Source organism: Channa argus, chromosome 20, assembly GCF_033026475.1.
Source record: "Channa argus isolate prfri chromosome 20, Channa argus male v1.0, whole genome shotgun sequence".
NCBI lineage: Eukaryota > Metazoa > Chordata > Actinopteri > Anabantiformes > Channidae > Channa > Channa argus.
The window spans coordinates 17,922,256-17,944,166 of record NC_090216.1 but is presented as its reverse complement, the minus strand read 5'-3'; the positions used below and the strand labels follow the sequence as shown (position 1 = coordinate 17,944,166).

At 39.4% G+C, this 21,911-nt stretch overlaps 1 protein-coding gene across 3 annotated transcripts; it reads right to left on the bottom strand.

Moving 5' to 3' along the window:
• Positions 1-245: 245 nt before the first annotated feature.
• On the bottom strand, positions 246-21,671 carry map2k4b (mitogen-activated protein kinase kinase 4b). Of its 3 annotated transcripts, none has more exons than XM_067489354.1 (13): positions 21,428-21,669; positions 19,755-19,790; positions 17,632-17,664; positions 16,291-16,393; positions 6,313-6,487; positions 5,920-6,039; positions 5,634-5,753; positions 5,496-5,547; positions 5,119-5,246; positions 4,218-4,295; positions 3,942-4,090; positions 3,373-3,418; positions 246-1,525 (listed from the first exon to the last, which is right to left on the bottom strand). In XM_067489354.1, the coding sequence occupies exons 1-13, from the start codon at positions 21,564-21,566 to the stop codon at positions 1,412-1,414; spliced, it is 1,293 nt and encodes a 430-aa protein (XP_067345455.1). In that variant the 5' UTR covers positions 21,567-21,669; the 3' UTR covers positions 246-1,411. The 3 variants fall into 3 exon arrangements, with proteins under 3 accessions (XP_067345455.1, XP_067345456.1, XP_067345457.1); XM_067489356.1 differs by lacking the exon at positions 246-1,525 and adding an exon at positions 2,358-2,896 and having other exon boundaries at positions 21,428-21,671; XM_067489355.1 differs by lacking the exon at positions 17,632-17,664 and having other exon boundaries at positions 21,428-21,665.
• Between the last annotated feature and the right edge of the window lie 240 nt (positions 21,672-21,911).

Genomic DNA, 21,911 nt, shown 5'->3' with positions numbered 1-21,911 from the left:
TCATTACATTTGAGTTTTATAAGTGAGCTTTTTTCCCCCTACAAGACAGTGTTGTCTAGTTTTTAAAAAACCCAGAAGCTTGTTAACACAGTTTAAAAAAATATCTCCAGAGTTTTCAAAGACTCTTCTGTCAGCAACATAATTAAAGATTTAAGATTTTTGACCAGATTACCAACTGATTTCCCAAATAGACATACTAATGTTTGCTTTGTACAACAAACACACAAACAAACAAACAAAAAGTATTTGGTATATTCATCTTATTCTACATTTAAACTATTTTTGCTGTACAAAACAAGCAAGGCAGTATGTAATTTCCATATAAGGTTGAGTTCTACTAGCCACTGGTTCCAGTTCCATGTTGGCAAAATACCCAGATTTCAATGATTTCATTTAACACCCCTGAATGACAGCTGTACATTTCAGCTAGCATTATTTTCTACATAGGATAATATAGCTGCAACTGATGAAATGATCTTTATTGTGCAGTCTGAAGTACATACTTTCACATGTGGACAGACAGAGTCTAAGTACTTAAAATCTTTAACTGGCAAATGTTGTTTACTGACTTTCTGGGTTTATGAAAATTGGTCAGGGATTAATCTGTCAAAAGAACAGATGCTTAGAACTTTGACTCGAATATAATAATATATGAAAGGTAGAAGCCTGGGCCAACAGTGGATTTAATAAATGTATATTGTCTCATTCATATGTCATGTCACTTTTCAATATTGCATATTAAAAAAGAAAACAAGTAGTAAAGCCACGCTACCGTTTCCATGAGCTGTCCAGATAGCAACACTTTTGCATATTCATTCATTCACCACAAGTAAAGGTGCCAGCAATAAACTGTTTGTAAAGAGAGAGTGTGTGTGTGTGGCTGTTTGTTTAGAACAGTAGGTCTATCGGTATACGTCTGTACATGCCAACAATTCAGACGTGAACACACACATGCATACACACAGTCCACAACGTACAATCTGATACGCGGCTGTTTTTGTTCATACGTCATGAGCATCACTGTTCAACATTTTATTTGGTAGCGTCTGTATTTGTGTAAAACATATACACACCTGTATACTCTATTCCTTTTTGCTCACATAAAAAGATGCATTGTATTTTACTAAGACAATGTTCTGTCTTCAAGTTTTTCTGGCTGAAGATGGATGAGAATATTTTAGGTTTCACTGACTTTAAATGAGGTGACAGGAAGGCTTAGCTTAACAATATTCTCATTGCACCGGGTTATTTGGACTTACTTCCTTTGTTCTTTGGAACGGGTGAATAAACATGTGATCCTACGTAACTCTTAGGGATAAGATGTCAAACATTGCATCAAAAAGCTTAGTGTCCCACCCAACGCGTGCTGGGTGAACGGCCCACCCCCACCCATCCTTCTTGCCTAACTCTGTCAGTCCACGTACATTGGAGAGATGGGAGAGGCAGGAATCTGATCCAGGATGCGACATACATAACTGGCAACGTCCACAAAACGCTCTTCATACATCAGAATGAAGGGGTGTTTCTAAAGGAAAGATGCACAAAACATCAGAAACTTTTTGACATAAAGGCCAAAATTCCCTATAGGAGATATAATTTAAAGTTATATTATACTTTATTATCTTAAAATATACTTGTTGAACTCCACAATTCACAAGAATTTCACATTTGACAATTTTACAAACAAATTTAACAATGATTTTTGCCACTTAGGGGCAGCAGAAACACCTTGGAAGTAAATGTTTATGTAAACCATCAACACAAAATAACATTAGCGCTCTTTTCCATCCACCTGATAAATATTTAGTGGCTGATAAATTTTACTATGTTCAGCAGAATATTATTAGGACGTTGGATAGAATTTGGACAGTCGCTTTGAGCTCTTCCTTGGAAAAAAAGCTTGCTGAAATAAGGTGAATGTTAGCTGACAGCGTTCATAAAAAGTAAAAAGATAATACAGTCATGTGGAAAAGTTAACACCTCCTCTTTGTGTAAAGATATTAACAATAATCAAACTGGTGCCAATATTTACTAACAACATTATTATTAACACATCATTAACAAAAATGAAGCCAAACAGAAAAAGTGTGGGCCATCCTAAGTACCCCCATGAGTTATTAGCTGTTAGATCCACCTTTTAGGAGCAATAAAATTCGGAACAGTGGTTTGTCTACACCTCTCTTTAGGTCCCACCGCAATTGGGCTGAGCTTTGGACTTTGACTACATCTAGACTAGATTCATTTTTCAGCCATTCTGATGTACATTTATGTTCCATGATCCAATGTGGACCAAGCTCGGCAAGCTTGGTCCACATTGGGTCATGGAACATAAATGTACATCAGAATGGCTTTGATCTGTCAATAGGACATTGTTTTAGCAGGCTGCCATTCTGATGCCGTTTTCTGAACCTTTCATGTTCTTGTTAGAAAGAAGAGACTTTCAAACCAACTGTACATGTTCATCGTTCTTCTAATTGTGCTGTGATGGACTTTAACATTTAACATGCTCACTGAGCTGGAGCTCTCGAGTTTTTTGTGTTTCTCCGAGCACTGCACAGTCTGACCTTGGGGTGACCTTCTCACTGTAGAAAGTCCAAATTGTTTAGAATTGGCTTTGTAACATCTCCAGACAGATGTGCAGGAACAACTGCTTCTCTAAAAACACTGCTTATGTCTTTCCCACTTGAAATTGTGTTAACACACACCTGAAGACTCCAGACCAGCCAAAACTTCAATTAATCAATTAATTAATCAATTGCTGATGATTAGCAGCACCTATATGCTATGAGGTACTTAGTTATGCCCACGTTTTTATTAAATAAATAATATGGCACAGGGAAAAACGTTATACATATGTTGTTGTCCATCGGATGTTGTGTTTGCCTAACTAAACCTGCTGTTTTTATAAAAAAAACAAAAAAGAAACAAAGAGTTGGTATTAATTTTTGCACGACTGTCAGTAGCCAAAATAAACTAAAAGGCTCTGTAGAGCTGAGGACCTGCAAAATGTAATTCTCTCTTGGTTTTGCACCGAGTAGTTACTAAGCAGATGCAGTATTTGGGCCCCTGATTACATAAAGATATTCTATTTAGTTTTGCAAAGGTTATAAGGAATTAATAAGATGTAAGAAGATGATTAGCCAAATGTTGGTCAGCTTTTGATCCACCACATACTACATAATATATTCCCCTTAAATAATAGTATGTCCCTTTTAAATCCAATGATTACAGATAGAATCTGCTCCTTCTGGACTTTACATCAGCTTAAGGGTTTAGACACTACACGTAGGAATGGTAACTACAAATAAAACTTAAAATGCTGCAAACTTTGCTTATCTACATAATTCACTTAGAGACCTGTTGAAAACTTACCAGAAGCTCCCTGTACTTTGGCCTTTTTGACTCGTCCTTTGTAAGGCTACAGAAAGATGAAAAAAATAAATCAAACACCAAACACTTTGAGAGAATGCAGTTCATTATGGACTGTCACAAAGAGAATTCCAGCAAATACACTAAACAAGATGCAAAGAAAAAAATTATCAGGGGAGTCTGTAGATAATTACTAACATTAGAATTAAGCAGATTATTTCCTATGATTTTCCTTTTCTGTGCTATGAATGTCTGTTGCTGAACTACATCTTACCTTTGTTTGAGGTCATTTCAGAAAAGGTTTTCACATTTCTAAACTTGCACAACTGGCACAGAGTTCCCTCTGTTTCATACTTGGACCATGTGTAAATTGAGCAGACCCAGTCTACTAATGAAAACCATTTAAAGTGGTTGAAAGCTCTCAGAAAAACAAGTAAGTGGATCTAAAGTTAAGGTCTAATTTGCCAGAGTTTTGTTAAAAAAGGTTTTCAGTAATAAATGATGAATTGTGTGGTGTGATTGACACAGAAGCCAAACTGTTGGATTGTGTGATTGAATATAATGGAGCTCACCATAGGTTGACAAAGTTGGTGAACTTAGGGGAGAACTGCCTCTCATCCGAGTTGCTGAGCTGAGGAGGTTCTCCCTTCACCACTTGTGTCAGCTGATCAAACACACTATTCCATTTGGGGTAAGGAAACCGTCCTGTAGCTAACTCGTACTGAAAACAATCCCAAAGCACAAACTTGAAACGGGTTTAACTACAAACAGCTCTACACATTCAAACATATTCAGACATAACAAAAGCTAAATTTGCATGTCAAAAGCAAAAACATTATGTGTCTTACAAGGGTGATTCCCAAACTCCACACATCAGATCGGACATCATAGCCTTGTCTGGAAGCGCTGGGGTCTATCCTTTCAGGCTGAAAGAAACAAGATTGACTGTTTTTCTTTCCCCCTCGACAGGAATGAGCAGAGCCCTAAATGTTGCCTTCATATCTTTACTTACTACTAATGAACACTTGCTTAACTGTTTAAGATCACGCTATTGAGATGGAAACTTGAACTTCCACTTAAATGACAGTTATGAACTTCTCATTCCTGAATTTCCATGTTAAAGTGGCAAAAAATAAACCAAATTTTTCAAAACTGCCCCGACAGTTCCCACACATAGAGAAAGTACTTGCCTCTCTCAACAGGAATTTTATATATACATATATAAAACTGCTGAATCAAAATCTCTCTAAAATGTCAACAGTGGAACAATGTCCAGTTCATGAAGGAGGATTTATTGCAGGATCATTCTTGCCTATAAAGTTAATATAGGTACCATGTTATAGCCTGTGTGGGATTCCAACCTTTAAGGGCCTAGATATACTTGCTGTTTACCCAATAGTACCTGTAGACGATGGCAACGCCATCAACATGGCTGTTCACATACATACATCATTGTGTATGTCTGTAAGATTATACAGCTGTGTACAGCAGTCTCTGAGACATTTCAGTGGACACCAAAGGAACATATCCATGTCTTTTTAGGACTGTTAACCTCACTAAACTGCACAATACACAGTGTATTACTTTCTATTAATACTGTATTATTTCTACTAATTTCTGGCATAAACACCTAGTACTCCAACTTAATGAAGGCTACACAACCGGCACTTTTTTGCAAAGTTATAGTCGTTACAAGTAAGTAAATCTTGAGTGTATGACACAAATGCTGCTAATATGCTCATTACTTACTGCCATGTATGGCCTGCAGCCAGCATCTCTGGTCTTGGCTATGGAGTCAACCAGCTGACCACTGATGCCAAAGTCACATAGCTTGATATTACCCTTTCGGTCCATTAGAATGTTGGAAGGTTTGATGTCTACAGGTACAAAAAAAAGCCATCACTATACAATGTGATATGCATAGACTTTGTCTGGTTTCAGCAAAGTCCACAAATTAATCTTTTGACAGTCAATCTTTTTCATGAAGCCATGTCCGACAGTTTTGTTATTTTATGACTATTTAACTACAAATGCTTTGTAATGCACATAAATATTGATGTTAGTAGTAATAAAAGTGAAATCCACAGTAGTTAAAAGTAAAATCCACAGAAAAATAGCAAACTTACCTCTGTGAATTATTTTCAAGTTTTCTTTTAAGTGGTTCAGTGCTTTAACGGTCTGTGAAGACAATATAAGTGTCTTTCATTTAATAATAAAGGTTCTAAAATCAAGATCTATAAGGAAAAATTGAATAATCTACTAACCGCTAATGTTATTTTGCCTAGTATTTCCTCTGGAATGACGTCATCTAATGCACAATATACATATTTGTAGAATTTGTCTAATGAGGTAGACATAAGTTCCATACAAATCCAGCAGTCCCCCTGAAATGAGAAGGTTTGTTTCTTTAAAAACATTAATAAATACAATCTGTATGTTTAACACGACACTTTAAGATAATAAACAAAATAGCAGACTCCATGTAAACACAGGTCAATGTAAAAAGGTGAAATATGACCATAGATAAGACATTTTGGGGGATTGTCAGACCTCTCTGAAGAGAGCGCCGTAGAACTGAACAATGTATGGACAGTCACTACTCCTCATCACCACGTCAAGATCCATCAGCAGCTGCTTCTGCTCCTTCTCATCCACTGTGGAGCGAATCCTCTGTGGGACAGGCAGAAAAAAAAAAAACACACTGCCATTTTTGACTTATTCACATCATCTGGACCATCTACACCACCACTAACGTTTCCCTGGATCCACTCACAGTGTTACCATCACTTTAAAGATTGTTTTAGCAGAGTCCTTTTCACTTGTGCCATTCAGGCAACCCAAGGGCAACGTCTAACTTCTGAACGTTGAACAGATTAATTGTTTTTTGGATGAGGTTAACTAAAGTAAAATGCATCTATATGTACGAGTCAATCTGCAGGTCACCTTCACAGCCATGATCTGGCCTGTGGGTTTGTGGACCATCTTGTTGACGGAGCCATAGGCTCCGCGGCCGATCTCCCCGAGATCTCTTAGATCCTCTGCAGTGAAGTCACAATGCTGTTCTGGAGAGATCTTCAGCTTCCCTGATGACTCGATACTGTGTGTCCGCAGACGCTCTCTGGAGGAGGACGGATGGTGGATGGGGTTAGGTCATTTATACAAGAGTCAGAAGAAGTCACAGGAAGGAGCATGAAAAAGGAGAGAGACAGGAAGAACAATGCAGAGCTATGAGAAGAACACAGGTTCTCCTGCCCCACAGGAGAACCTCTGTTCTCCTGTAGGGCAGAAACCTTTAAATGTTCCATGATATGGCTTTAGAATTAAGCTTTTTTAGGTTTGGTGCAACTAAAATGTGGCAAGAGGGCAATTTGAAAGTGAGAAAAGTGTGAAAAGTTTGATGTCATTGTTATTGGTTGATGATTGCAGCTGTTGTGAACTATAATAGTTTTGCTTTGATTTCTAACAGAGATACAATTCATTCAACTTTATGCATATAGCGCCATTTCAAAACAAAGGCAGATTCCCGGTAGATCAAAGCTGTATTACAGTACATCTAACATCTCTTGAACATGTGTTAAAATGTCAACATTTTCAATTATCAGTAATTTTTTGGATCCATATGTCCCATTTTTCTGGTTAAAAACTAGATAAAGTGTTGCATTTGCTTTGGAAACTGTTGGAGAACAGAAGAATTATTGCTCTGGTGAAGAAAAGCCCCTTTACAACAGAAAGTATACAATCAAGGAGACCGAAAGGACATTACAAGAGTAAAAATGACTTTCCACACGATGTTAATCATTGGCAAAACAATGTCAAAATTCTGTAGAGTTGTGGACCATCATACTCTGACCAACTTGTATCACAATGCAGGGAAGAAAAGACTTTGGAGAGATGGAAAAAAAAATGCTCATGATCAGAAGCTACTGTACCATTTCATCTGGGAAGCATGTTAGTAATATGGCATGGACAAGCATGGCTGAGGAAAGAACTGGCTTCCCTGTATTTATTGATTATGTCACGGAGGACAAAAGCAATAGGATAAATCTGAAAGTACTCAGTATGCCAGTTTTCTATGGGTTGCAGATTTGAAGCAGTGATTGACTGCAAAGGATTTGCACCAAAGTATTAAAAACTAATTTACTGATGATTACATTAGTTTGTGCCAAGAACAACGTGCATCTGTGTGAACAGGTGGTTGTAATTCCTTTATGGGTCTTTCAATATTTTTACAAAACCCTTAAATTAAAGTGACCGTTTACATTATCATAGCATAAATTATCTACATATTACCAAAAGATATAGGTTGGAACAATTTTTCATTCTGTCTTATGTTTTCGTGGCCGACACCAACTCAACTCATGAAAGTACGTGGTCGGGAGGGGCCATATAAGCTTTTCACTGCTGATGCTCAGAGAGTGGATATTCAGTTTTCATGCTCAGTTAAAAAAAGAATATGAGGACGATAAACGGTAAGCACATTCACATTAACACTGACTCCTCAGGGTAGTAGAAGGATAACAGCCTTGTTGAGCAGAAGGGGATCGCTAAACAGTTCCTGGGAGCCAACTCAGCCAAGAACGTTACCAGGTTGTGGGCCAGTCATTGAGAATCACTGGTTTAGTGGGTCAGAATTAAAGGACCATAAGTAGTGTTAAGAAACAATGATCTAAATGGTGAACTTCTGGCCGGTATTTCAAGAGGGGGTCAGTGCCGGTCCAAGCCCGGTAGAAATTGGGGAGGGTTGCGTCAGGAAGGGCATCCGGCATAAAAACTGTTCCAAATCAACATGCGGACAATGATCCGCTGTGGCGACGCTGAACTCACGGGATAATCCGAAAAGGAGAGTAGTAGTTTAGTGAAAAACAGAGATAACTTCAAGTCAATGTAATCCATGAAAGTAACCTGCTCACTGGCAGATTTCCTTCAACAAAGGTTGAGAGGAGGGGATAATAAAAATCCTTTTACCCATTTATCGACCTAGTCCAACCTAGACCTGTCTGTTATCACCGTTATGAACAATCGGCCATTATAAAGACATTGATCTCCCTTCACATCTAAATATGCTGCAGCATATTTGAAACGGCATGAATTCATTCTTAAAATATTTGTCTTACTAACGCTGCGACTCTGCGGACAGTAAGAAAACTGTCAAATTTCTTTTTTGTGAACAAAAGTGCCTACAGCTTCAGAAACATGACCCACATCTAAAAGCACTGCATTGATAGATTATTATTAATTTAAAATGTATTTTGTTCTGTTGAAAATATTTTAAAAGGCTGGTTGCATTGGAAGTGGAAATCCTAAAAAATGAAAAACTGACTAAATGTGATTTCATTTTTTAGCAAGTGATGCAGATAATCTGAACTTGTTTGAACACCATGTCAGGTTAACATTACTGGGCCTACACATTAAAACATAGTGACTATATAGTTATTTTATATGCTGTTGATCAATAATGTTTAAATAAATATCACATCCACTTCTAACCTTAATGTATTTACAGCTGTATTAATATTAGGTCAGACTGATATTACAGTCCCAGTTCTACTCATAAACTTACTTTTATACATACACAATGATATATTCACAATATTATTCATTTCATTGTCTGCTGCAACAGTATTTTGTCCCATCAGATTATAGCTAAATCAGTAAACCTTTGATTTAAGAACTTTATCATCTATCCAGCTCTGCTAAATGATGAATAAATTAGTCTGAATACAAATAAATATGGTTCATTTATTGACCGTTTACCTTTCACTACTGTTGCTTTTTAAAACATAAATCTGCAAACAATGTCACATTTTCTTATTTCTCTCTTCCCTAACTTATTTACAGTTGCCATGGTGAATCAGAGTTTGTGAGTTTCATCATGCACATGTGTTGGTGCTTTTTCTTATCAATAACACCTTCCAGACAAAACGGTTTGACACTTATTCCACTACTCATGTAACGTTCCACAGAGTTACGGCTTCACAGATGAGTCGATCTGAGCAGCTTTTTGATGTTTTATTGGCATCAGACAAAAACTGTTCACTTTTCCACCATAATGTCCTTTAACTGAGCTTCTGTCAATTAATGCCAGTGATTTCCACTAATCGCCTTTGTCTTTTGTTATTGTAATATAAGGTCAAAACCTGTTTCGTGCCAACTCAGCAACTTTTACAGTTCTCCATTCTTTTTCCTTTCTTATGTGCCTCCTTGGCCTTCACTGCGCATGTGCCTCCGCCCTGGCCCACATGATCAATTTACTATAAGCAGATGGCACAATTAGGATTTACTATAGTGAAATGATATAACACAAAATAACAATAACTTAACTATGTACAGCTGTTTTGGCTCTTACATTTTCCAGCCCCAAATTGGAAGAACATAACACTAACAATTTTTCCAATTACGACGCTACAGAGACAAAACAACTACTTGAACCATAAAACAAACATTTACATTGGTATTCACTCTCCATGTTACATTGCAAGTTTTCAAGACATATTCTCTCAAATAAAACACAGTTTGTCAACAGGTCTTTCTAAAATGTTTGTTTTTGTCTTAACAAGGACTCTTCTGACCTTTGGAATCAGAAATGGTCTGAAGCATCCAAGAGTTCATGGGGGCTGAATCATCAACAACCATAACAATGTCCCCAGATGTTAGATTTTGTATCACCCGATTCCATTTATGACGTTCTAGAACAGGTAGAAATTCTCGAACCCACCGCTTCCAGAATAAGTCTGACAAATATTGCACTTGCCTCCACCTGCGACGAGAATAGACATCGTCCTTGTTAAACAGTCCTGGTGGTAGTGCAGGTTGTCCTTTCAGCAACAAAAGGTGATTTGGAGTCAAGGCCTCATGGTCCTTCGGGTCATCTGATGACATTGTGATTGGTCTGTCATTGAGGGCAGCTTCTACTTCACACAGCAAAGTTTGAAAGCCCTCATCGTCGACACATTGTTCTTTCAGGACTGATTTTAGAATCTTTTTCACAGACCGGATCTGTCGCTCCCAAATACCTCCACGATGAGAGCCAGCCGGCGGGTTGAGAATCCATTCTATGCCTTTCTGATGTAGTGCGTTTTGTATTTTTTCTTGATTCCATCCCTGTATTGCTTCCCAAAGCTCTCATTCAGCACCAACAAAATTGGTGCCATTACCTAAACTAAGTATAGATACTTGACCCATCCTACACACAAAACGTCTAATGGCATTTAGGCAGGAGTCGGTGTTGAGGGTGTGAGCAACTTCAGTGTGCACTCCTCTGGTTGTTAAGCAGGTGAACAACACACAATATCTCTTAACAGTAGAGCGTCCCCTCCTTACAAAGAAAGGGCCACAATAGTCGACCCCTACATTTGTAAACGGTGGTTTAGCAGGCAGAAGTCTGTCTTGGTAGGTAGGTCTTTTTTGTTCACCTTTCTTTGCATTGAGTTTTCTACAGACAGATGTGTACATCCTTTGGAATGATTGCTGGATACTTCAGCTGGCAATGCAGATTTACTGAGGCGGCCTCCCACTCGAAGTACTCCGTTTTCAAAAACAGGATCCAGTTTATATATTGAACTACTCCTCTTGATGAAATGGTTTCCTTTTTTGGAGATAAGATTTCTTCTTGATATCTCTGTCTCTGATTGAAGCGGATTATTTCCATTTTTGCCTTGTGCAGATCTTCAGTATTTAATTTTCCGTTGCTTATTGTTGTCTTGTAGGTTTGGTGTCCTGTAGGTTTGTTGTCTTGTAGGTTTGCATTGGTTGTTCTACAAAGCTTCTTTGTGTGTTTGCATTACCATAACTGTATCCACTTGCTTCAAACAGCTTCTTCTGTTTCTGGCTCAGCTGCATTAGAGCAGATTTAAGTTTTAACATCCATGCTAATGCCTTTTTTAACTTGTACCAGCTGGAGTAGTATGTGATGAGTTTGAGTGAATCTTTACTATCATCTGCATGAATAAGTTTTGAAATCACTGGTTTCCCAACCTCAGCATCATCTTCATCTATCGATAACTGATGAGGGTTATCTGGCCAGAGAGCTGGCTCCTGGATATGAGACAGTCCAGTTATCCAGCTTTGGTGGTTCATCAATTAAGCAGCTGTGAGACCTCTCAATGTGCAATCTGCAGGATTCACTGCAGATCTCACACGTCTCCATTGTGATGACGTTGTTGATTCTCGGATGGTGAATACCCTGTTAGCCACAAATTTTTTAAACCGCAGAGTGTCATTTTCAATGCATTTCAAGACTGTCGTGCTGTCCGTCCAAAATGTTGAGTCTTGTAAGTCAAGTTGTAGCTCCTTTCTTATCATTTTGTCTATATTCACCGCCATGACCGCTGCTGTCAGTTCCATTCGTGGAATTGTCATTTGTTTCAAGGGTGCCACGCTTGACTTTCCCAGTATTAATGCACAGTGGACTTGACCCTGTTCGTTTGCAAGTTGGAGGTAAGATACAGTACCATATCCATTTTCACTTGCATCTGAGAAGTGATGGAGTGTGGCTGTAGCTGTATTTCCAAAATCCTCTGGTTTTATGCATCTTTTCACAAAAAGGTAGACAATTGGTTTAGATCCTTTAGCCATTGATGCCATTTCTGAGCATATATTTATCCTCATCCCAACCAAGCTTTTCTTTACATAACTGCTGCAACATTATTTTTGCAGGAAGTATGAATGTTGCAAGGAATCCTAATGGATCGTAGATGGAACACATGGTTGACAAGATTCCTCTTCTAGTGAAGGGCTTGGCCTTTACTTGAATCCTGAAGTTGAAGGAGTCAGACTTGATGCACCATGATACTCGAAGTGCTCTCTCTATTGGTAGGACGTCACGTGCCAAATCTACTGCCCTCACTTCTATGGCTCTATCAGCTTCTGCTATGGCTGCTAGAACCTCTCTGCTGTTGCTTGCCCATTTTGTCAAGTTAAACCCTCCTGAGAGAAATAGGGCTTTAAGGTCTGAATACAGGGCAACAGCTTCAGTTACACTGCTGACGGATTTCAAACAGTCATCTATGTATAGAAATTGTTGAGCACTGTATCTACAGCTGTTGGTGACGAGTTGTTTCTGTCATCTTCTGCAGTTTTTCTTAATGCAAAATTTGCACAACTGGGGGATGATGTGGCCCCAAACAGGTCTACAGTCATTTTGTATTCCACGTAATTATGTTCTGTGTCTCCATCAGGCCACCATAGGAAGCACAAAAGATCTGTGTCTTCATCAACAACTCTCACCTGATGATACATTGCTTCTATGTCTGCCGTTAGAGCCATCTGCTCATGTCTGAATCTCATTAACACTCCTACAAAAGAGGTACTTTTTGTGTACCTTGACTGTGGGTTCCTTGTCAATTATTTGATTCATGAAATCAGTATACCCTTCATGAAATGCTGGATTCTTGTTAAATTTTCTTCTGAGAATGAGAGCTCTCTGTTTTGCTGCATTGTTGTTGTTTGGCATTGTGAGGTGAGCATTTCTCTTATGGAGTCCAATATAATAGTGACTCTCTGCATGATACACAGAGCTTTTTACAGAATCCATGAACTGTATATCATCCTTGGACATCTCCAGCTTCTTCTGACTTATGTGCTCAGGGAAATCTTGATTAAACTGTTGACTAAGTAATTGTTCCATATTACCAACAGGCATGCAATGGACTACAACCTTTACATGTGCACTATTTGCAGTGGACAATTCACTACCCACCCAAGTGCAGTTCTTACAGCGTATGGTCCATTGTCTTGGCTGTTAATCACCTGCCATGGTTCCAATGCCTTGTGAGCATTGGCTCCAATAAGAAGTCCTATGTCAGCATTTATGTTGGGCAACTTGACTTTGCTGATAAGGCCACTTTTCTGTGTAATTTTGTGCTGGTATGTTCCCTTTTGAAACCAGAATGGCTGATTGTGTAAATACTGTAGGCAGATCAATTAAGTCGCTGCTGTCAATCCCACTAACCTCAAAGTCTGTGAGTATATAACTTTCCACACGCTGCTTTGGACCCATAGTTTTCAGCTCAAGTTCCATTTGTTTACCTTGTAGGTTCAACTGTCCAGCCAATGCATCAGTGCAGAAAGTAGCAGAGCTGTTTTGGTCCTTAAATGCATACGTTTCCACCGCTTTGCTACTTTTCTTTGATTTCACTTTGACTGGCACAATGGCAAGGATGCAGTCGTCCCCAGCCCCAGTGCAGGCACTTGTTTCTGGTTTAATGGTTTTCATTGCACTGGAAACTGCTGTAGAATCTGCGTTATCATCTTGTGTCTTTTGTTCTGCAACTTTCCTTGTACCAGACTCATCTGATCTTTCAAAATGCAACATAGCAGGGTGTTTCTGAGCACAGACCTGACAGGTCATTCTCCATCTACAATCTTTACTTCTGTGACCCTTGAGAAGACATCCAAAACACAGACCTGCCTTTTTTAAGAACTCAATCTTTTCCTTGTTGGTTTTTGCTTTCATTTTATGACATTCTTCTAAACTGTGATTTTTGTCACAAAGCAGATATGGTTTTGTGAAGGCAGAGCTGGAAAATTAAACATCCCTCTTGAACTCAGGCAAGCTGGATCGCTCCCTTTCAACTGATAAAGCACTAACAGCGGAGCTACTTCCTTTGTTTGTCTGTCTTTGTCTTTCGGTGTACCTCCCCTTGTTTTTTGTCAGCTGCAGAACTTTCAAGCAAGTCAGCAGCAAGTCACCAAACAGTGGATCCAAAATGACTTTTGCTTGCCGATCTACAAATTTCACCAGATCTGCAACTTTGGTTCTGCTACCTCTGGTTTCTCCACTTCTCCCTGAATTTATACGGGAGTTTAGAGGGTACGATTCTCATATTTGTGGGATTATCAAGTTCTTCCATGTATGCAACATCTTCCATAGTGTTTTGGCATCTCAGGAGAAATAGACAAAAGAAGCTCTTACGCCTTTTCCATTAGAACTGATGCAATTTTTAGTTCATTTCAATACCGGTCTTGAAGCAATCTTGTTGCTTCTCTATACCCACGATCTGCAGCCATGTGCTGGCAGCTTTTTGCTAAATTCTTTGGTTCTCCTCTAGTATATTGCTCCAAAAAATACAACTTGTCCCAACTGCTGTCTCCTCTGGAGTCAATAGCACGCTGAAAGGCTTTTGGAAATGATCGGAACTCAAGAAGGTCTCCATGGAACAATGGTATATCCCTATGTGGCAGTAGAGACAATTGCTGATTCTTCACAAGCAATTCTGTGATATTTGCTTGTTGTTTCCTGTATAATTCCCCTTTGTCAGTCTGGTTCTGTAGCAGTTACTGGGATAGACTTGTAGGATTCGCGTGCTCTAGGCTTAACATCATGCAAGTCATCTTTGTATGAAGTGTCTCTAACATAATTTATTATAGGACTGTGTTTAATGTCTTCACCTTTGCCATCGTATTGTGGACTTACTGCACCGGGTGTCATTTCTATGGCATAAGCACCTTGGGGCTCTTGTGGTTGAATTCCTTCATATTCTTCATAGACCTTTATTTTTGCATGAGAGACAGCCAGTGCCATTTGTATCTCCAGTTCTTCCATTTCAGCTCTTAGCTATACTTCGTTCATCTCCAGAGCTTGCTTCTTCTTCAATGCTGCAGCCCTTGCAAGCAGAGCTGCTCTTTCTGCTTCCTCTTTTAATCGTTCAAAAGCAGCAGAAGATGCTGTGGACCGTACTCCACTATGTCCAGCATCGCTGGCTGTCCTGCCAGTATGACGCTTTGTTGCTGATGCAATTGAAACACTGTCCATATGATTTACTTCTTTGTCATATGTTAGTGCCAGCTCTATGTGATGTGTTGTGTCCTCAATCCACTTCACAGTTTTTGTGAAGTTACCCCTGGTCTGCCACCTTTTCATCTTCTTTAAGATAAAGTAATACTGTGTCGTTAAGTTCACTAAAATCTGTGTATAGTTTGCTGCAAGCTCTGATTTTGTATTTGTTCAATTTTCTTTACGTTTGCATCATTTTCCATTAATCTTGCAATATGGTTTGATTTTTGGCAGTCAACTGTCTCAACTTGCATTTATGTACTGGTTCATGTATTCCTCAACAATCTGTCCTGCAAACAAGCCTGCCCTCCTGTGGCCAGGTTCAATAATTGCACCGTCATCTTCTTCTAAGTCCAAGATTTTCCACTTTTTATTTTAATTTGCTCATGCAATCAAAGAGTAAACATTGGTTCAGTATTTGGCTCACAACGGTTTCCAGACAAAACGGTTTGACACTTATTCCACTACTCATGTAACGTTCCACAGACTTACGGCTTCACAGATGAGTCGATCCGAGCAGCTTTTTGATGATTTATTGGCATCAGACAAAAACTGTTCACTTTTCCATCATAATGTCCTTTAACTGAGCTTCTGTCAATTAATGACAGTGAATCCACTAATTGCCTTTGTCTTTTGGTAGCATAATATACGGTCAAAACCTGTTTCGTGCCAACTCAGCAACTTTTACCGTTCTCCATTCTTTTTCCTTTCTTATGTGCCTCCTAGCCTTCAATGCGCATGTGCCGCCGACCTGGCCCACATGATCAATTTACTATAAGCAGATGCACTATATATATATATATATAATATATAATATAGTGAAATGATATAACACAAAATAACAATAACTTACTTAACTATGTAAAGCTGTTTTGGCTCTTACAACATGCTTAATTCAGAAGGACTAAACTCAAAGTTGACTGAACTGACTCTAATCAGCCGTTCTGAAACCCAAACGTCTGAGTTTCCTTTTGGGCTTTTTCAACCCAGATGTCAGGTTGAACTACAAAGTTTGTTAAACCTGCTTCCTGAAATACCCTGCTGATTTGTGTTTTGCTAGAGCAAGCTTGTTCCTACAGTCTGTTGAAACACAGGATCCACTGGTCTAGATGTTGTCGGGACATCCCATCTAAATTATGTGTACTTACATGTGGGGGTTCTGGAAGGAGGGAGCCACTGGATTAAGCGGGAGCCTTGAGGTTGGTTTCACTGGAGGGTTGGCAAAATTCAGCTTCAGGGCTTTACGTTTACCTGGCAGAACAAAGAAAGAAACACATCCAGATTCCCACAACATGCACACCACACTGTGGTTTTAACCAGCTGGTGCAAACAGAGGATAAACACAGTGAGATAAAACGCTTGTCTTACCTCACATCTGTCACACTTGAGATAAGCCTTTTATTGTATGTACTTATTTCTACACTCCGACATTAATGCCACAAAACACATGACCCAAGTACCAGCACATATTTATACTTCATACAGTGAACTCTGTATATTAATGAATAAATAAATAAATGGTTGCTATTGTGGCATTTTAAATAATCTTTTGGGTTATCTCAAGTGCATCTCAAGATCAGAGGAAGCACAAAATGCATTCTGAACACAAGCAAAGTGCCCACAAGGACATGGATTCCCAATGCTCAGGCACTGCACCAGTTCTTTTAAGTTGATTGTGTATATTTTTTGCACAAAACAATAAATTTTATCAAGTTATTTGTTTTGTTGTTGCAGCAACAGAGCCAAGAAGCACTTAACTGCAGTATACTGACACTGGGAATCTCCATCCAAGACATTTTCAATCGGAGAAATTTTTTAACATTTGTGCAATTTAAACCTGAACAGCTGCCTTGTGATTAGCAAAGTGACCCAACACTCAGACAGCACTCAATTGAGATTTAAGACGTTTCAGATTTGACTCCAGGGGAACCGCACTCGTGTTAATGCTACGATAATGCATTCACAGTAACTGTGACCTGTGGTTGTGTTTAATAAGTTGTATCTCCAGAATATAATTGGTAATTAGTGTGAGCTTCTATGTAATGTGCTATGTTTAAGTGTTGGGTCCTTCTTGCTTTGCCCTGTTCAACCAGCTTTTAAGTGCAAACAGATCCCTTAGCCTTTAAGCCCCGGTTGCAAATGAATCTTTCTCGGCCTTAACTGACTTTGTGACAGTTCATAGCAGCGAACAGTGAACAGACTCCCCAACTACCAAGAGGACCACACAGCTTGTTTCAATAGTATACAGTGGCTTCCTTTCACCTGTTTCACCCAATTAAAAATAAGTGTGATAAATACATCGAAAATCTCGAGCTAAGTAACAAAGCTGATCTGTCACTAGGCAGCAGTACGCCCAGTCGTCAGACAGTGATTGATCAGAAATGCCCCTCAGCAGAGGGGCAATGACAAAAGGAAGCCACTTGAGACTACTGAGGTGTATCCACAAAGAGTAGAGGTCAGTGTGCTTTGTGTGCGAGTCTATTGCTTACTTTGGGAAACTCCAGACAGGCTTATTTGAAACCCTGAAGTAAAGAAACAACATCTTAGGGCTTGTTTAAGTGTGAGTGGGTCATTTTTTATCAAGTGCCATCAGAGCAAGAGAGGAATACAGGGCAGGATATTTTAACTGTGCTTCAGCTGATAACAGTGACACCATTATTTTGGTGGGTCCGGGTCAGTGCACTGCCACGCAACTGTATGTGAAATGGGATGTGATTCCATTGTATTCTCAGCCGAATGAGGAACAGCAAGGTTTATGGCAAAATAATACATTAACTATTTGACTGTTTTGGTTCCTCTCCAAAAACACCCCGTGCCATTATCACTTCAGTACTATTTCACAAAAGTGGAACTGAATTAAAAAAAAAACAAACAAGTGACAATAACGAAGAGTGGCTGACAGTGTGTCACTTCTGTTTGTGCTCCTTGGTATTTGCCAAGTCTAAGCTGTATGCGACTGTTGAATGTTGCTGTGCTCCTGCCATTCCACTGGTGTGTGCCACTCAGAAACAACAATTTACATCAGTCATGTTCCACTGGCAGACTGCAACTAGCTGATGGTATCCTGCTGTTCTGTGCCAAAAAACAAAATTTAAAAAAATAAAAAAAAAGGCCTGCCACAATGTTTGTTCCACTGACAGGCGCCGCTTCTCACCAGCCAACACCAATCTAATTGATGGTTTATGCCATAACATTAAACCAGAAGATAATCATGATGTTTTGAACACTAGCCCAGCTTCTACCCCCATAGCTGATGTGCATTATTAACCAAACAAGATTTAAAATGGTGAGAATGTTTTAGAGTTATGTGGGTTTCATAAATCCAGGATAGCTGTTACTATTTCTGTTGCCCAATCTTTCCATCTGACTCTTCGTGAAAAACATTCTGCCGTACCTCTGCCTTCTGATACAAAGGAATGGCAGGGTGACCTGAGAGTGGCCTCAAATGTGACATTAGCCCTGCGATGTGGTGATATGGCCCTGGCTTTGCCCTGTTTTCTTTGAGACATCGTTTTTTTTCCTTCGTCCTAAACAGAACAAGCTTGAAATATCTATTGGCAGAAACTGAATACACTGTATTTGTAATGCTTTTTCATTTCTGTGCAATCACCTGAAAGTATGAATCACTGTGTTTTCTTTGGCTTGGAATGAGCCTTTTATACATGGGGAGTGGGTCACTTTTCACAGAGGCTGCCATGTTGTGCCACATGGTTTCTAAGGTGGCCCAAAATGGACAAACCAAACCCTGACTCCAAAAAAAGCTAAATTTGGGCTTCACTTAAAAAGAACCTACTGCATGACCTACAATCTTACCAACTGAATAGGTAAATAAATTCAATTTCCGGATAAACTTTAAAGCCACCTAAAGACCCCCTTACTCAGTGGGGTCGTGGCACCCGACACACAATGAAGGCTCTCTCATGCTAGGAAGAGAAGCACCGGCCACTTCATTAGGTACACTCATACAATCTAATGCTAATCAATACGGCAGCTCTGTGCCATGAGTTCTACTTTTACAGACTTATAATTTCTCCATTTTTAAGTTGAAACAGTTGTACTAGAGTGCATTACATCCTAAAAATGTTTTAATAATTTAGCCACCCTGATTTAAAACAAAAAGGGGGCCAAAACCTTAGTTTAAACGTGTATACTGCTAGATCCCACTAAATCTTCTGTTGGCACAAACCATTAAGATGCCACTGTATCAGCCTTGGAACGTGATGGAACTCGTGTTTCAAAGCACCATAAGCTAGTAAAACAGTAGCAGCAGATCCAAAGTTAACAGCAGTATAGCACTTAGAAGTGGCTGGTATCAGACATTTGTACATCTGTGCTGTTCAGTAAAACACTCCCAGACTGGGCTGCTTCACCCAGTATCAGATAGGCTGATGTCCGCTACATCAGGTTATTCAGATATGGAAACTGGAATAAAAAGCATGCAGACTGAGTGAAGAGAATGCAGGTTTTACAAAAACTAAATGAATTACAACAACAACAACAACAACAACAAAAGAAGATGGATAGGGAACATTTGAGAAATGAACTAAGTGAACACAAAGTACACAAAGATCCTCTACGAACAGATAAAACTCAGTAAAATAAGTGGGAATACCTGATTCATTTTGACATCTCCAGCAGGTGTTGGTTTCTGTAAGGTTTAGATAAAACATTTGACACTAGACATAAGCCACAGAGCAAGACATTTGCTAGGTTAAAGGTGACGAGTCAATTAATCGATCAATTCATTATCGCCCGTTATCCGGCGGTTACCACCTGCGAAATATCCATTATCGGACACCACCTCCCTCACATGCTTTTCCGGAGCAAAATTTAGAACTGTTTTCCGTATGTGAACCGGCTTAATCCAGATTCTGTCATTGCTCGTGCTGGGACTTGTACATTTTCTAACATAAGGTATAAATAATTCTTAACTAGCTTAGCTTACGTGAAGGATTTGCCGGACTCGGCTTGGCTTCTCGTCCCATAGTGGATTCAGACGGTTGGCTTCGTAAAACATTGTCTCCAGCGTCAGCTTCAAAGTTTCCCCATACACGACTTTATATCACAGTTTACTAAAGGTCAACACACCCGGGACATGTTGTTACAGCGTTAAACACGTGTAAGGTGCTTCACGGTGTCACATAATGAAACGGGCTGAAATCTCGACAGAACTCCGTGAGGTTTGTCGGTAGACAGAACAACGGGGTTTCGACACAAACGTCGCAACATGGTGACGTTCATACATATATTTAACCTCAACTATATTATTTGTGTCCAACAGACTCACTCCTGGACTTTCCTACAAAACAGTGGCCTGGATCAGAGCAGAGAGGCACTGACATGTAATTTAGGCCTTTAACGTTAGTGGAACTGTTAACTTGTAGCAGCCCAGTGCTAACATGTCGATGAGCAGATTTTTTTTTGGGGGGGGGGGGGGGGTTGTTTCAGCTTTCGAATGTCACGTTTTGATGGTTCATGCTCGGGGTCTCCTTTGAGTCATGGCAGACCCCAGGAACGAGGGCACTTTACTATGCCACTACAGGCCTGAGGGTTTAATAGCTTAACAGAGAGTATTGCATCACTGCTAACCCGTTAGCCGGATACTTTTCGACTACTTCAAGCTAGACACAGACAGCTGGAGCTGGAGCGGAAACGCTGCAAGTCAACCTTAAAAATAAAAGCATTCTGTTTCACCTAATCGCCTAACTGCAGTACGGTGATCAATACCACTATTTCAATTACGACTCTAAGGGCAGTGAATGACTTTTGGCAAACACTACGTGATTATTGGGACATTTAAATATTATTCAACTTGGGTTTATAAAATCAATACATCAAAACATTTGTAAGAATAGTACCCGCGTACTGTGCTGCATCACGCCGCACTTGCCAACAGCATTTCGAGAAAACGAATTAACTTATTTGTATGGCTCAATTACCAATCTGGTTAGTTTTTCTTTTTTTTTACAGCATTTTCTGATTCCTTCAAAAACTGAAACTTTAAAAAACACGATAAATAAATCCAACAAAATAACAGCAGTCCAGCATCTGCATTTTGCATTAATATGAGTAAATAACTTAAACATTCGGAAACTTGTTTATTCTAATCCCTAAACATATTCATAATTTCCCACAGTACGGATTTATTTTGAAAGTTTCGACCGGATATTTTGAACTATTGCGTTTACCATAACTGTGGTGTTTCTGCTTCTGGGAAGCTACAAGCTACCTTTTCCTACTAAGTCCTGTGTCTCCAGTTCAACAATAAAAAATAGGAGTGCTAACCTTGCATGCTGCTGCTTTGGATTTGCTGGTAAAGTTGGTGCGACGTGGATCCTACGATGCTATTGCTGTTGCTGGAGCTTGTGGAGTTGCTGTCAGGACTGGGAGTCGCCATTGTTGTGTTGGATTCCGGCAGCAGCATTCGGGCTGCAATGCAGAGTCAAACTTCGCCTTCTCTGCCTCCACACGGGACACTGCGCCACTTTGAACGCAACAGCTGCACCACGGCCACGTCTGTGGCGCTGCTGCATTCAGGGGACGTCGGAAAGTCAACATGTATATTGTTTTTCTATTATTTATGATAGCACACGCTATATTTTATATCAATATTAATTTATCCATTTCATCTGGACATTCAACTAAATACTGAACACAGCAGAAGGTATACTCCCATAATCTTCTGTAGTCTACATTTGCAGCATCTCTTTGCCCCTGGTTTACATTATTTTTGTTCTATGAGAAACAGATTAGCATTAGTGTTTGACCT

Coding starts and splice junctions, on each gene's coding strand:
- map2k4b (XM_067489354.1), bottom strand. CDS start 21,566: ATGCTGCTGCCGGAATCCAACACAACAATGGCGACTCCCAGTCCTGAC. Junction 6,488..16,290: donor TCCTTCCAGAACCCCCACAT/GTAAGTACACAT, acceptor GTCCTCCTCCAG/AGAGCGTCTGCGGACACACA. Junction 1,526..3,372: donor CAAAGTACAGGGAGCTTCTG/GTAAGTTTTCAA, acceptor TCTTTCCTTTAG/AAACACCCCTTCATTCTGAT.